The sequence below is a fragment of the Neophocaena asiaeorientalis genome, unplaced genomic scaffold (assembly GCF_003031525.2).
Source record: "Neophocaena asiaeorientalis asiaeorientalis breed wild unplaced genomic scaffold, Neophocaena_asiaeorientalis_V1.1 scaffold150, whole genome shotgun sequence".
Classification (NCBI taxonomy): domain Eukaryota; kingdom Metazoa; phylum Chordata; class Mammalia; order Artiodactyla; family Phocoenidae; genus Neophocaena; species Neophocaena asiaeorientalis.
The window spans coordinates 5,504,023-5,520,315 of NW_020176571.1; the positions used below are offsets into that span (position 1 = coordinate 5,504,023).

Sequence of the window (16,293 nt, forward strand, 5' to 3'; positions counted from 1 at the left end):
GGTCTTTAGGGCTCCTGGCTCTGCCTGGAGACGATTACAGCCCCGACTGGGACGGAGTGAGCCGGGCGGTGGGTTGTGCTTTGCTGCCACCTCGTGGTGGAAGCAGGTAATAGTCTAATTTAAAGGCAGGAAGTGCATTCAAGGATTTTTTAACCGTAGAAAAATACTTGGGAAATTTTCTAGTGCAACCCCTTCATTTTATTGATCTAGTGGGTCTTACATGTGGATCCTGAGGTCCAAAAAATTGCTCCCCAGTGTGCACTAACTTCCTATAGCATCTCTGTCCATAATATGGTTCATGCTTTTCCTCCATGAACTTCTTGTAACCGCGGTCATTAAACCACCACTTACGAAGCGACTTCCATGTACCCACCACTGTCACCTCCAACCCTCTCAAGGACTCTTCTGACCCAATTTTACAGGTGAGAAAAATAAAGACACAAAGATGTTAAGTGGCTTGCCACTCTGTTGAAGTAAACGTCAGGCGCCCAGATTCAAGCCTGGAAGCTCGGGCAGCTTCTGCACCAACCACCCATCAGTGTGGTCAGAAAGCATCCTCACCCCTGGTCCTATGCAAGGAGACCTTGGCACCGGTGTCAGGAGCAGATGGAGTGAAGCAGAAAGCCTCTGATCTGAGCGGGTACCAGGCCCGGAACAAACTGCAAAGAGCGGGGTGGTCCCCAGGACCAGTGCAGGTCTGTGAGGACATGAGTGCAGCCGGGAGGGTAGCAGTTGTTTAGAAAATCACGTGCGACATATCCTGTCTGTTACTCATGTTTGCATGTCATTGCCTTTTGCTTCATTTTTCTGATAATTCACTTCTATTATATTTACAAAAGCTTTGGTCCACAACAGATTGGAAATTTATGAAAATGGGCCCTTCCTGGGTCTCTCCCATGGACCAGAGGAGGGGGCCGGCCCAGCCTCTGAGACAGCCTCGGTTATGGACGAAAACAACAACTGAAGCTATTCCCATGATCCCATAGCACTTTCTGGTTTTAAAAGTGCTTTCAGGGCTTCCCTGGTGGCACAGTGGTTGAGAATCTGCCTGCTATGCAGGGGACACGGGCTCGAGCCCTGGCCTGGGAGGATCCCACATGCCGCGGAGCAGCTAGGCCCGTGAGCCACAATTACTGAAGCCTATCCATCTGGAGCCTGTGCTCTGCAACAAGAGAGGCTGCGATAGTGAGAGGCCCACGCACCGCGATGAAGAGTGGCCCCCACTTGCCACAACTAGAGAAAGCCCCCGCGCACAAACGAAGACCCAACATAGCAAAAATTAATTAATTAATTAATAAACTCCTACCCCCAACATCTTCTTTAAAAAAAAAAAAAAAGTGCTTTCACATACGACTCCTTCAGGCCCATGTGTGAAGGCAGAGCAGGAATTCTGTGCCCATGTTACAAATGAGGCAACTGAGGCTCAGCGAAAGTGAATGTGCAAAATCAAGGAGCCAGGAAGCGGTGAGGCCGGGCTGGGCCCTCGGGCCCCTGTTCCTACTCTCCCTGCTCCCTGTGGGTCTGCCCCCCAGGAAGGAGCTGCTCCCCCCTCCTCTCGAGTCCTCAGAACCCCTGACCTCTTCCTCCAAACCCTCAGTGACATGCCACAGCCTCCCACCTTCCACAGGGGATGGCCGACGAGACACACACCCTCGGAGGATGTCTGCACCCATGGGCCCAAGCAGTGTTTTCCGCTCCTTTTCCTTTGCGTGGAGGCCAAGAACACGGGTCGCGGGCGGCAGCCAGCACACCGCGCACTTCGTAAATCACCCAGACTTTCCTGCTCGCAGATCTGGCCTCCATGATTTGCATGTTAGCTGGCATCATAATGAAGCAATTGTGAAAACAGCCCAGTCTCGTATCCCACAAGCCTCAAGTTCACAACCCCTGCGGTTGGGGTGAGAGACACCTTGTTAACATGACAGATGTTCAGAGACTGTCCTCGGGAGGCCAGAGGCTGCAGGAGTGCCCAGGAGTCCCTAACGATGCGTCCTCATCCTGCATTCAAAGCCTCGCTCTCCATTTGGGACAATAATGCGATTATTGTGGTTACTAATATTTAAGCCTCTCTGTACTATTTCCTTCGTGGGGAAAAAACAAGTTCATTTGAAAGAGCCCCTGATGCTTCCAGTCTCCTGAGCGGCATCCCTCTTTTTGCCAGAGCTTTCTCTGATGTCGGGAGAATTTCTTCTCCAAGTATGGAGAAGGAACAGTCAAAATAAGAGGCCCTTGGGGTAAAAAAGAACAATATGGAAGTTTCCTCTCCACGCTCCTATTTCTTGTCTGAGTTTCCCCCTCCTTTATACCTCCTTCTGCTAAGGCACCAAACAAGATCTTCCAGTTTGGGGATGTTCCCTGGCCAATCTCTAGCTCCCCCGTTAGAAAAGATAGTTCTAGAATCCTCAGAGGCTAAGACAGAAGGGAGCACCCAGGGAGAATGGATAACAGCTAGTCTGTCCGTCTCGGAGGAGAGAGGGTTGGAGGGAAAGAGAGAGACCGTGTGCCCTGCACACACCCCAGTCCGCAGCCTTCCTGAGGGCTGCTGGTGATGCATCTGAGTTTCCAGCCCCCACAGCCCAGGATACTGCCCCCAAGCCGAGGCCTGGGCATCATGAATGACCTTTACAGCCATTAAGAGGGCCATCTTGCCTCCCCCCACCAATTCTGGCCTCTAGGACCCTCGCCCCAGCCCTCACTGCTCACATTGGGTATGGGGAATTCGAGAAAGCAAGAAGACGGGATGCATTTGAAAGAGAAGAATCCAGAAGTTGCATCCTTCAGGGTGACAAGAATAGTCTATGTATATTTAATCCACAGATGTCCTAAGACTAGACTTGGGACGGAGCTAAGGGGGCGTGGGTGTGCTCAGGCCATTGACACCACCAGGATGCGTTAGGAGCCAGGCGGCTGCAGACCAGCAGCTGGGGGACCACGAGGAAGGGCTGGCCGAGGGTGACGGTTTGCAGCCTCAGCCCCAGAGACACAGAATGTTAGGAGCTGACCAAGACCTCATGGCTCACCCTACAGATGAGGAAAGCAAGGCTCGGTGTGGGGAAGGGATTGGTGGGCCTGCGGCTTGCTGACGGCAGTGTCTTCTCTTGAGATACAGAGTTATACACATAAACGCAAGTCATATGCAAAAATGTGTGCATGTGTGTGTGTGTGTATGTGTGTGCATGTGTGTGTGCATGTGTGTGCGTGTGTGTGCGTGTGTGCGCGCATGTGTGTGCGTGCGTGTGCGTGCGTGTGTGCATGTGTGTGCATGTGTGTGCATGCGTGTGTCTCCTCATCTTCATACAACGGCACGCAGCCCTTGGGAAAACTCTAGTGGCGATGCCCGGTAGCACTTTTAAGTATTTTCCAGAAATCCTTGCCTCGCTCCCTAGGGCACCGCTGTGCTAAGTTCTTGTACTTTTGTCAGCTCTCACCAAGATGAAGATCAACCCCAACTCTCCCATCGGCTGTCTCCCTGCCTCTGGCGGCTGTGACTCAGCCACAGAGGACTCACCCCTGCCCCCGCCTGCACCCCGTCTGCAGCCCCAGTGCCGTCCTTGTGGAACTCTTGCTTCTTTCTCTCTCTGCCTCCGCAGCCCACCTCACTGTCCCCTGCCCGCGGGAACCCGGCAGGTCTCCATCCCTCTGCGGCTTGGGTAGCTTACCATGCCCGGGGGGCAGAGGCAGCCGGACACGCAGCCCATGCTCACGCACTCCAGGTCGTAGTTCTGGCAGGTTTTGGCGCACTCCAGCCCTTCAGCCCTCGGGTTGTCAGCAGGACACACCAGCTTGACCATGGGGGGCTGACAGGACAGGCTTCTTTTGCCTTGGAGTCAGGAAAACCAAAGAGACGATCATTGAAGGGGTGAATGGATCTGCCGTCTACTCTGTCCTTTGCCCCCTGCGTGCAGTCACTCAACCCCAGAGGCTCAGGCTGCCCACGCCCTGGGACAAGGCACTGCTGGACCTCCAGCTGGGTCCGGAATGGCAGCCTCATCTACTCATCTGAGCTCTGACCTCTTCCTACACTGAAGACGCCTCTGCCGAGCTCGGCATCCCTCTAACGGCCCCCGGTCCTCATCCCCTTTGACCCTGCGCTGTTGCCTGCTGCACTGAATCAGGACGCGCTGCAGAAACGTCCAGAGCCAGGCTTTAAGGGACCCGGGTGTGGGTGCTTAAAAGGAACCTTTGCTCCAACACATTTAATTTTAAATTCCTAAAATTAATTAAATCACAACAACTTTAAAGGGGGCTTTGCTCACGTGGCATCCTCTGCCCAGCCCCTGGCCATCCCAGCCGCTCTCTTTAAACCCGTAACACTCCATCCCTGGACACTCCTCCACTCCCTGCTTTGTCATTCTCCTCGCTCTGACGTCACCATTTGAAGGCCATTGATTTTCCTTCTTTGTTGACTGCTCACCCGCATCCCACCCACACACTAGAACACAGGCTCCGTGCAGGCAGGGGTTTTTGTCGCTTTGTTCACTGTTCTATCTCTTGGCAGTTAGTAGGTATCACTGTGTTGACTGAGTAAATGATGACAGCAGGTAACTGACACAGCACCTGTGTTTCAAAAACCCTGATGCATTGAATAGCATTTGTATCTTACATGCATATATAGCATGTAGTAGCTCTTATGGACAAGAAAGTCAGAACTCCCAGCCTTGTTTTTATATGGAAACTTCTGTTGGGAAACTGAAACCCTAAGAGGTTAAATGGTTTTCCAAATGGCACAGAATTCTAGGAGTTTCCTGACTTTGGAAAAAAAAAAAAAAAAAACCTTCCTGTCACTAGGCTAGAAGAGTCTGGGCAAGAGAAGCATCAGACCTGAGAGGCAGAACGCAACAGAGAGGGGTGGAGTGTAGGAAAAAAACGTTACAATGAGAGAGAGCAGGAAGAAGAAAGAGGCAGAGGGATGAGTGACCTTGAGGTCTGCTATGGACTGAATGTTTGTATCCCCCCAAAATTCACATGGGGAAATCCTAACCCCCAAAGGTGATGCTATTAAGAGGTGAGGTTTGGGGCAAGTGATTGGGTCATGAAGGTGGAGCCCTCAGGAATGGGATTAGCCTCCTTAGAGGACACCCCACGGAGTTCCCTTGCCCCTTCCACCAGGTGAGCACACAGCGAGGACCCAGAGGTGGGCCCTCAGCTGGCCATGCGGACATCCTGTTCTTGGACTCCCCACCAGGACCAGCCGGAAAACAAAAGCAGGCACAGAGCTGTGTCACTGGGAGAGAGGGGGCCTTAGGAAAGTGAGAGGTAGGGAGAAGACGTCAAGCTGGAGGCTGAAAATAGCCCATTTATCTGCCTAAGGGCATCTCGCTCCCTCCTACCAGGAGGGTCCTTTCTAAGCAAGGATGTTGGGTCCTTCTGACCCACAAACGTGGAATATGGTCCCACCAGGTCTCCCTCCTGTGCCTTGTCCTTGAACAGTGCTGCATCTATTAGGACCTTCAAACTAAGGGCACCGAGTCCAAACTCCTCTGTCTCAAATCCATCAGAGAAGCTTTCTAAAGAGGTGTTCCGGTCACCGTGTCCCTCGGTAAAATGAGGCCATGAAGGACCACTGTAGCCACAGCTGCTCCCTGGGTTAAGTTTGCCATGGGCAGAAGAGAGATCTCCCTGGTCCATCCTGCAGGCAATTCAGTCTTTCCCCATCACAAAATTAAACTCTTCCTGCCTCAACAACTGGGACGTGTACATGCAAAGGCACCTCCAGGCCTGGAAGTCACACACACAAACGTGTGCCTGAACGCAGCCAGCTCCCTCACCCACACCATCTGAGCAGAGGGAGAGGAGAGCCCGTTGGGGGTGGTACTCACTGCGGTGGGACAGGGGGCTGCTGAGGACCGAGTCGGGCAGCAGGCTCCCCGGGGCTCCACTCGTGGAGCAGTGCATGAAGCCATCCTCACAGTAGCTGCAGAGAGGAGGTCACAGCCTGACTTAGAAGGATTCCCCACCTCCCACAGGGCGCTCTGCCCTCTCCGGCCGGCCCCCATCCCATAACCTGGCTGAAACGCAGCTGCTAAGGCCACCAGTGACCTCCACGCCACTGGACCCAGTGCAACTGTTTTCACTTCTTTTCTCACTTCATCTCCTTCCACGTTAGTCATCCCTGTCACCTGCTCCATCCTTCTACAAAAAGAAAACAAAACGTCCCTCCTGGTTTTCCTCCCACTTTGCTGGTTGCTCATCTCAGGCTCACAGTAGTTCCGCCCCCCTGCGGACTCATCCAGCCCCTCTCTCCTCCTCCTACTGTGTGTGCCATTTGCAAGTCCAGCCTCAACTACAGAGAGGACTCACAGATTCACATCAGCAGCTCCGATCTCTCCGTTGAACTTAAGATCCACGTATTCAAATGCTTATGTGATAACCACCTGCGTGGCTCAGTGGGCCCAAAACTGAGCTCACTATCCCCCCTCCAAAGCCAATTCTCCCCCGGGGCTTGGATTCTTCGAATGAAACCACCATCCATCTAGTTTCACAAACCGGAAACCCAGGGCTCAGCCCTGACACACTGCCCTCTCCCCAACCACTACACCCTATGCATCCCCAAGCCCTGGGCTTGGTGGCTTGAAGCTGGAAGCCACACCCACCTCCATCTCCACTGCCGAGCCCCACCCCCGTCACCTGGATGGTGCAGAAGCCTTCCGACTGATGTCCTGCATCTCTCCTCACCTCCCTCCAAAACACATACCTCATGGCAGCCCAAGTATCTTTGCAAAACCCAAATCTGATTATGTCACATTCCTGCTTGGAATCCTTCAATAGCTTCCCTTCAACAGGCTTTAGGAATGAAGGTCAAACCGCTCCCATGGCCTCCCAGGCTCCACACGGTCTGAGCCCTGCTACCCATCCCCCATCCATCCACCTGGCCTTCTTTTCATCCTGAAGGTGCACTGCCCCACTCAAATGCAAACGCTCCTGCACACACTGTTTCCTCTGACCTGACATCACTTACACACACATACACACACACACACACACACACACACACACACACACACACACACAGACAAAACCGCCTTTGTCCGCCCCCCATTTCAAGCTTTCATAGACCACATACTTTGCTTCCTACCACACTTGTAACTTTACATGCATTTGAGTTATTATTTGGTTAACATCTCTCTCTGCCACTGGACTATAAGATCCAAGAGGGTAGGGACTTCCCTGGCAGTCCAGTGGTTAAGACACCGAGCTTCCACTGCAGGGGGAGTAGGTTCGATCTCTGGTCAGGGAACTAAGATCCCGTATGCCTAGTGGCGTGGCCAAAAAATAGAAAATAAAAGGATCCAAGAGGGTAGAAGCCATGGAAGATTGTCCCTCACTCCTCACCACCGTAAACAAGGCTGTGATTGACATCTTCATACATGTACCCTACGTGAAGACCTCTAATATATATGCCCAGGTGCGACTACCAGGTGTGGATGTCCAATTCGCATAGACTGTGCCCCTGGCTCTCTCAGGTACAACTGGACTTGGGTTTGAAGGGAGCAAAGCACCTTCAGGATTCAAAGGAAGCCAGGGCATTGGAGAGGGGACAGGTAGCAGAGGTCAGATCCCATGGGGCCTGGGAGGCCGTGGGAGGGATTTGACCTTCATCCTAAGGCCTGTTGAGGGGAAGGTTTGGAAGGATTCCAAGCAGGAATGTGACATAATCACACTGAGATTTTGAAACAATCCTGGGAGTATGTGAACAAGTCTGTGTCCACCAGGAGCAGGTCAGGGGCCCCATGTCCCATGGCCCTGCCAACACTTGGCATTATTCAGATTTCAATTTTTCCCAGTGAAACAGATACGCAGTAACGTTTATTGCTTCATTTTGCGTTTCGCTGATTATAATAATTTTTGAACATTTTTAACGTGACTGCTGTTCGATCAGCATTTGTTGAATGAACAAGGGAATCAGCCCTTCCCTCCCTGGGCACATGCAGATTCTGCACTTCTGGTTTTTAACTAACACCTGGCTTAAAAAGATCCTTCCCCCAAAGGCCATGTTCTATCTATCATTTGGACATGACCAAAAAGCTTAATTTTACTTTAAAAAAAAAAAAAAAAGAAAGAAAACCTTGCAGGTAGGTTAAAAGTCAACTCCTAGCTCACAGCTGGCCTACCTGGAGTGAGCACCCCACTGCGATGGCTGTTTGGATACCACACGAATCGTCTGGAGAAACCTCCAGGTCACGTGTGCTTGCACCTTCCTACCACCTTTCCATGGGCATCACTAACACCTGCCCCAGCTGTGCTGATTCTTCAGTGTGTTGTCAGAAGAATAAAAATAAAAATAGAACCCTGGTGATCCAGTGGTTAAGAATCCAGCTTCCAATGCGGGGGACACAGGTTCAATCCATGGTCGGGGAACTGGGATCCCACATGCTGTGGGGCAACTAAGCCCGCTCGCCACGACTACTGAGCCCACGCGCACTGGAGACCACGTGCCACAACTAGAGAGAAGCCCGTGTGCCGCCACCAAGACTTAACACAGCCAAATAAATTAATTAATTAAAAAGAATAAAAATAAATAGCCACAGACAAGCCCTGAGTTCCCGCTGGCTCACATTCTCCCTGAAATCCAATTTTCTAAATGAAGTGGAGAAACAGATGATCTATAGCTTTCAGCCCTGGTGCCTGAAGGGGAGGCTGGGAAGAGGAGGTGGTCATGGAGAGGCCACTGATGCCCAAACCCTGAGAAGAGCCTGAAGCCAGGGCTACCCCCTAGCCCTCTGCCCACCCAGGAGCTGCTGTCCCCCACAACCTTCCTTGCGCTTCCGATATGGTAAAATTGGTTATTTTTACCAATACCAGCTGCATTGCTGTCCTCAGAGTCACCCCAGCCCCCTACCCTCTGTCTTCTTTCCTCACCACACTATGAAACAAGGGGGTCACTGTGACCTTCTGATCGCCATATTCAACAGACTCTTCTTCGTGTAACATGAAGAGTTCAAGGGTCCCTGGGTTCCAGCCACTTGCTGGATGATTTGGAAAGTGATAATCTCTCTAAGCCTCCAATTCCTTACTAAAAAAGCAAGTCCTGCTTGCCTAAAGTGTTGTTTCAAGACCCCAGAGAGAAACACCTTGAATATTATAGCTTGACAACTATGGTAAAACAACCACTGGGCTAAGGCCAAATGCCCAAGCCAACAGAAGATGGTACGACTCCCCTGTTCCCTTCATGTCCATGATATGGGCCTCTCCTGGTTCTGCCCTTTCCGCTGGCCTTTTTTCTTTGGCCTCTCTCATGGGATCCCCTTTCTCCTCCCCTGGTCCTCTGAACGTTCTCACATCTTTGGTCTTCCCCTCTTAGAAGCCTAGCTACTCTCACGGCTGTAACTGGTACCTCCAGCCCCAATCTCTTACTCAAGCTCCAAACCCATAATTCCAGCCATCGGTTCCACTCATTCACCAAGATGCCCTCTTGGTCACTCAAAGTCATCGAGGCCAAAACTGAACTCATTATCTTCCCTCCACCTACAAAGAGCCCTCTTGCAGTTCTTGGTCTCGCTGTTCTCCCAAGCATTCAAGTTCAGAACCCTGGGACCACCTTCAATACACCTCCTCCTCCTCCTCCCAAACATCCCACTGGTCTGTTTACCTTCCCGGCATCTCTAGCTCCTGACCCCCTCCATCTTTGCTGCTATTACTTGGCCCAGGGCCTTACCTTCCGACTAGACTATGTCAACATCTTCCCACAACTGACCTCATAACTCATGCAGCTTCCAGAACCTACTCCCTAAAACTACACTTTGACCCTATTTCCTCTCTGCTCAAACCCTCCGAGGTCCCACGGCCGACTGCTCAAGCATCAGTCCTCACCTTATCTTCCACAGACCGACCCCTGATGCTGGTCCCAACTTCCCCCCAGTCTTATCTCTCCCTCGCGCTCACATATGTCCCCAGAGGACTTACCTTGGTGACTAGTGAGTATATGCCTTGTGCATTTTAGTCCCTGGACCGCTGCTCCACCCCTAAAACCCTCCACCATTTCTTTTTTTTATTTTTTTTTTGCGGTACGCGGGCCTCTCACCGTTGTGGCCTCTCCCGTTGCAGAGCACAGGCTCCGGACGCGCAGGCTCAGCGGCCATGGCTCACGGGCCCAGCCGCTCCGCGGCATGTGGGATCTTCCCGGACCGGGGCACGAACCCGTGTCCCCTGCATCGGCAGGCGGACTCTCAACCACTGCGCCACCAGGGAAGCCCCTCAACCCCACTTCTGCCTCCTGCATTGAGTCTTCCCCAGTTCCTCCCAAACGGAAGAGATCCTTCCCTTTTCTGAACGAGCAGGGGTTTTCATGGTTCTGACACAGCAAGTCTACCAAATATAGTTATTTCATCTCAGTAAACATGAACGGTACCTACTTTGTATCAGAATGGTTAGCTACTAGGGATCAGGGCCTACGATACAGTCCCTACTCTTTAGGAGGTCACAGTCTAGAGGGGAGATTTAACACATTTTTGCATAAATCCAGGCCCAACGACCATAACTGTTTTAATACAAGTGTAAACAACCCACTTTGGATATAGGAGATTGGGAAGGATGGCAAATTAATCTCAATGGAGTGATGAGAAAAAGCTTCATACCAAATGCAACGTGCAGACCCTGACTGGATCTTGACTTGGACAAACCAATTGTAAAAAGACATTTTGGGACAATCAGGAAAAAGTGAACATGGATTGAATATTAGATGTTAGGAAGGAATGATTGTTAATGGTTAGGTTAATAATGGTATTGTGGTTAGATTTGTTTTTTTTAACTGTTTCTCTGTTGGAAATACATACTGAAGTATTTTCAGATGAAATGAAATAATATCTGAGGTTTTCTTTAAATTATTCCAGCCAAAAAGGGGAGGAAGGGATAGATCAAATCAGAGTGGCAAAGTGGTGATAATTATGGAGGCTGGGGCTGGATGCATTAGGACCCCTTACACTATTCTCTCCAGTGTGATATCTGAAATTTTCCATAATCAGCACATTTCAACTGGTTTCCCTCGCAGATTGTCAGCTTCTCTGGGGCCCATCCTGTGTCTGGTTCATCTTTAGGTTACAATCTCTAGCCCAGCACTGGGACGGAACTGGCGCCGATTAGGTGTTTATAAATGTTCTGTTACAAATTTCTTCTGCGACTGTGACAGCCCTGCTGAAACTGACCATGACCAAGGGCCTGGGTGAAGGACAGCAGGAAGCGTGCATGACCTGGAGCTGTTTTTCGGGAAAGGCGTGAAGCAAGTCAGGACGGGGATGCACCCTTGAGGCAATGCTGCTACGGTGTGTCTTCTCCTGGCTTGAGTGCTTCAGCCTGAGAACACCGACAGGAGGCTGAAGGGGAGCGGGGCAAGGAGAACTCCCATCTTTTGTTCTAGAAAAGGGACGCTGAGACCTAGTGCAGAGAAATGGGGCTCCACACGTGACAGCTGGCTTACTGTTCATCACTTACTTCTGCCGCCAGCCTGGAGGTCCAGTGCCCTGCACAGCAAGGCAGTCGGAAGACCTGGGTGAAATCTCAGCTTTGCTCCCGACTTGCTGTGCAATGCTGGACGGGCACTGCCTGTCCTGGGCGTCAGTTTACCCATCCATGAAATGAAGGACGTGGAGGAACGTTTCCCTGCCCCTGCCGTTCCCGAGGTCCCCAGTCCCACTGCTTGACTTACCACATGGTGTGATGGTCCGAGAAGACGTCTTCGGGCTGGAAGATCTCGCCGTCGTAGTAACAGGGGCACTGGGCCTTGGGTACACAGGCCCCGGTCTCATCCAGGTAGAGCCCCAGGGGGCAGAAGCAGCCCTCCAGGCAGACCTCAGTGCATTCCTCGTCCGGGTAAGAGAGGGAGCGGCAGGTGAGGTTGCAGGGGCTCCCACACTGCAGGTACACCTGGCCTCGTGGGCAGCTCAGCGCTGAGGAGAGAGGGCGGGGGAAGGACAGCCTCAGTGGAAGCATTAAGATGACCAGGACTGTGGTTCTAGGACCGGGGGTGCCACCCCTTGCCGCTGGGACCCCCAGTCATATCCGTACAGTCACTGCCTTCTCTTCCCACTGTGAGCAAAAGTGTGTTTTTATTTTCACGAACGTCTGTTCTAATCACGGACGTACACGTTTTCTCCTCTGCTTAACCAGGGGGACCATGCTTTGGTCATCTCTGAATTCTCAAAGCCTGGGACATAGTAGAAATCCTGGTGGATTTTAGGGCTGTAAATATTCAAAAGGACTGGCAGGGATGGGCAAGGGCATTTCTTCCCTGATGATAATAACAATAACAGCTCCCTTAACTGAGCACCTACTGAACACCCTGCTCTTCACCGTGGGTTTTACGCCTTGGCTGCCTCTCAGTGCATGAGATCTCAAAACCCCGCCCCCCCAGAGGTAAGAAACCTGAAACTTAACTTAGTGACTCATCAGGGTCACGCCTCCCAGGTAGAGGCCGAGGCAGGATTTGAACCCAGCTCTCTGTGACCCCAAAGCTCACGCTCTTAACCATTATGCTCTAGAAAGGAAATGGTCCCCTAGGAACCAGGCTTTGGGGACGTGCCGGTCACAGAGAGCAGGGACACCCTTAGACCTGCCCCAGCCACGCATGCAGCGTCCATCTACCCACAGCCCTCCCCCCACCCCCCGGCCTCCCACACAGAAACGGCACAACAGACACAGGCTGACAGGAAGCACGGCAACGCGGCAAAGCAGCTAAGGGAGTGAGTGGGCGCCGGATCCCCAATTCCTGGGTTCAAGTCCCAGTGCCACCTCTAGTTAGCACTGTCCTCTCTGGAATATAAAAATAACGTCCACCTGGGTCGCTATGAAGGTTAAGTGAGTGTAGAGCCCAGCCTGGCAGGGGGTGAATGTTTGCTGCTTTATTGCCCTTGTGATAACAGGGGAAATGCAGTCCCAGCTCCACAGGCTCCAAAGGTCCTCTCCTAAGAGGACCCAGCACTCAGCCCACTCTGCACTCACGGCCCTCTCGCGAGCACCCTGATGATGGAATTCTTTACTGGGGGGTGGGGGGCGCTGGGGGAGGCCCTAGGCTCTTTCACAACGCTTTCTCGTTGCTGATCAGCTGTCGTCCAAGAAATGAGAATCTCACTGGGGACACTCCTCCCGGGACCATTAGAACCCTTCCCCTCCCTGTCAGAAGCCATTTCTACAGCAGAAACCCTCTGGCTGTGTTCCACAGGAGCTGTAAAGGGAAAGCCTGGCCATGAACCTCAGAAACAGCCAAGCCCTGCAACCTCCCTGCCTACAACTGCTCCGGGGGTGGCGTTTGAGGGGAGGGGTTTTAACCATACTAGACACAGGCTTTTCTCTGAACCAGCGGAGAGGCTGGGTCACTGGATGAATACTTAGAGCAAAGGCAGATTAAGATGGGACTGCGTTGGGCCACAAAGATGGGAATCCCATTCAATCCATTGAGCCTACGCCTAGAAGGGCAATTTCCCCCATCCAGGAGGAGCAGGAAGGCTTTTCTCTCTGGGGAGCTGGCCCGGAGCTGTGTTAAATTGCTCCTCCGTCCCCAGAGGTAATGTGCATCAGTTTGACAGATGTTGGCTATGTGTCCACGGCGTGGCAGGGGCTCTGCTAGGCTGGGGGATGCAGAGACAGTAAGACTTGGTCCCTGCCTGCCAGCGTCCCGTGGTCTTGTCTTTCCAAAGGAAGCATAACCAGTTTACAAGGAAAAACATGTGTTGTGGGGCTTCCCCGGTGGCGCAGCAGTTGGGAGTCCGCCTGCCGATGCAGGGGACACGGGTTCGTGCCCCGGTCCGGGAGGATCCCACGTGCCGCGGGGTGGCTGGGCCCGTGAGCCATGGCCGCTGAGCCTGCGCGTCCGGAGCCTGTGCTCCGCAACGGGAGAGGCCCCAACAGTGAGAGGCCCGCGTACCGCAAAAAAAACACAAAAAAACAAAAAACAAAACATGTGTTGTGCTTCTCCGGACTCTCCTCACAGCACCCTGCAAAGCAGCTACGCAATCAGGCCTTGCTCCAGGAGTGTCCCCCAGTGGGTGTGGCCTCTTCTTGGGGATGCAGTTAGTGGTTTAGGGAGTCTGTTCATTTCTCAGGAAGGGAACATGAGGTGCAAGATGAAGGTAGGAACCCAGGCATCCCGCCTACCTTCCTCCGGCCTCAGAGGGACAACCCGTGACCACCTGGCTGGTTTTCACTGGTTCAACTCATAGAGACAGACTCCTCTTGTCTTTCAAAGTCTCCAGGGACAGGTCCTTCCCACCACCCACACTTCCTGCCTCAGGAGCCAGGAAACTCTAAACAAAGCTCAGCACCCGCTGCTGCGGGGTCAGCTCACCCCCTCTTGTTCTGTTCTGGGTGGAGGTTAAGAACAGCTGCTCCTGAAGTTTAAAGAATATTTCGGTAAGCCCTCAGCATGCTGGGAGACTGTCCCAAATTAGGAAATCCCTCGGATGCTGTAGCACAGGGATGATGCATAATTTCTAACACTGGGGGACAACCAAAGCACAGTCACAGACAGACGCCACTTACTCCAAATTACGCCCCCAATTTCTGAACAGCAAGTGCTGATAAGGGTTTTTGGAGGGTGAAGTAAAGCGCGCGAAGCAAGTTACCCAGAGAGGTCCCAGCCTCAGTTCTCCCAGCTGCTGGCCCGTGACCCCATGACACCCCAGGGCTAGAGGGACAGGGACACAACCTCACACATCTAAACGCTTGTTCCATTTCGTCCTTACTTTGTCTCTGCTTCTTGTTTTTATAAGGTGGCTTAGACTCAAATCCTAAGTTGGCTCATTTGACCCCAAATAGTGACACTTCTAGAGCCCCTAAACCTAAACTTCTCTCCAAATACATGATATTGAGACCTTTTACCATTTCTTGTAGTTCCTATTTTCCTGCTCTGTCAGAACCACTGACATTTTAGTCTCCAAACGCATCTACTTCACCCTATAAATCAGAGTATCCACTAGACCTTATCCTCCTTGAATGCCTTCACTTCTACGCATCCCAACTATTATTCCACCAACAGAAACAACATTTTTGTCAAGAAAGTGCCTTTTAAAAGCCTGGTCAAGTGCACCGCCTCCAGAGAGCCTTCCTTGGTTACCCCGACCTTAGTCTACTAATTCTCTTGCTCAGTGTGACAGGCACCTAGTAGGGAGGCAGCTTCCATCTGTGCCTCAAAAAGGAAGGTCGAGGCCCTGAAGCACTGCTACAGCCTCACCACGCAGGGCACTCAGCAAACGTTCCCAGAGAGACAGTAACAACCAACCAGGGACCAGAGTGTGGGGCAGATACCACCTCCGGTGCCAGGCATCTAACAGCGCAGGGTGGGCCTCTCATGTCGTCTGGGGACAAGGATGTTATTCTGCTTTATATGACTCGCGGTGCTGGAGACGTGGGCGGGGACTTGCCCCGACGGTTTGCCTGAAGTTATAAGCAGAGACTTGGTCCCTGCATCTCCCATCACTTCCTCAGATCCTCCAGGGATGCAGGGACCCACTGACTCCTCAACCCGGCCCTACATGCATCCCACGCTAGGTGGCAGCGACCACAGGAAATCTCTACCAGGCAGGGACGCCAAGGTTCTAGGCCCCCAGGTAGGGGGTCAACCTGCCCTCCAGGTACAGGTCCGTCCCCATCGCCCTGTCCTTCGGGGAGGTGAGAATCGAGAGGAGACGGGAGGATATGCCCTGGGCCCGTTCAGACAGCGCTCAGAACAGGAGCAGCGCGGAGGCCGCAGGGCATCCGAGTGGATCCCGCTAGGTGGCGTGGCGTTGGAAGGGCGGCGGGCGGGGAGGGCACTCACCGCAGAAGCTGGGCTCCCGCCAGCCGATGCGCACGCCTCTCCGGGCACAGGCCGCCGCGTAGTTGGCCACCGCGTCGCACAGGCAGTCTCTGCCGTTGGTGCAGGAGCACACGTCGTAGCGGCAGTTCTGCAGGTAGGGCAGCGGGCCCACGGCGCCGTGGCAGGCCTTGAACTTGGGCGACGTCAGGATGGCGCAGGACTCGTCCGCGAATCTGGCTGTGGGAGAAGAGCGGCGTGGTCTGAGGCGGCCGCAGGCGATGCGCGCGCGCACCCCAGGGTCACCGGCTCCGGCTCGAAATCCCCGTCCCCGGCCCTCCCTCGCTGCAGCAGCGGTAAAAACAAATTCTCTCATGTCTGGGAATCATGGCGATTTTTCTTCCGCAACCAATATACTTTCCTGATGGCTTAAATACATAATCAACCACATTTCCTAGGGAGAAACGGTTCCCTGCTGAGTAAGAGGGTAAGAGGGGGCAGTCGATGTAGGCCTGAGGACGCTACCGCAGACGAATCTGCGCATGGCCAGCCCCGTGCATCTATCTTACGAT

At 52.8% G+C, this 16,293-nt stretch overlaps 1 protein-coding gene across 3 annotated transcripts in view; it reads right to left on the reverse strand.

Annotated features, from left to right (window-relative positions):
- Positions 1 to 16,293, reverse strand: part of VWF (von Willebrand factor) — a 142,687-nt gene that overhangs the window by 63,131 nt on the left and 63,263 nt on the right. For all 3 annotated transcript variants that reach the window (XR_003001563.1, XM_024733216.1, XM_024733215.1), the window contains 4 exons: positions 15,746 to 15,961; positions 11,642 to 11,882; positions 5,820 to 5,914; positions 3,660 to 3,820 (listed from right to left, as the gene is read on the reverse strand). Coding sequence is in view for 2 of the 3 variants with exons in the window: in XM_024733216.1 (XP_024588984.1) it covers positions 3,660 to 3,820; positions 5,820 to 5,914; positions 11,642 to 11,882; positions 15,746 to 15,961 (713 nt within the window). In the remaining variant the exon portion in view is untranslated. The remainder of the gene's footprint in view (positions 1 to 3,659; positions 3,821 to 5,819; positions 5,915 to 11,641; positions 11,883 to 15,745; positions 15,962 to 16,293) is intronic.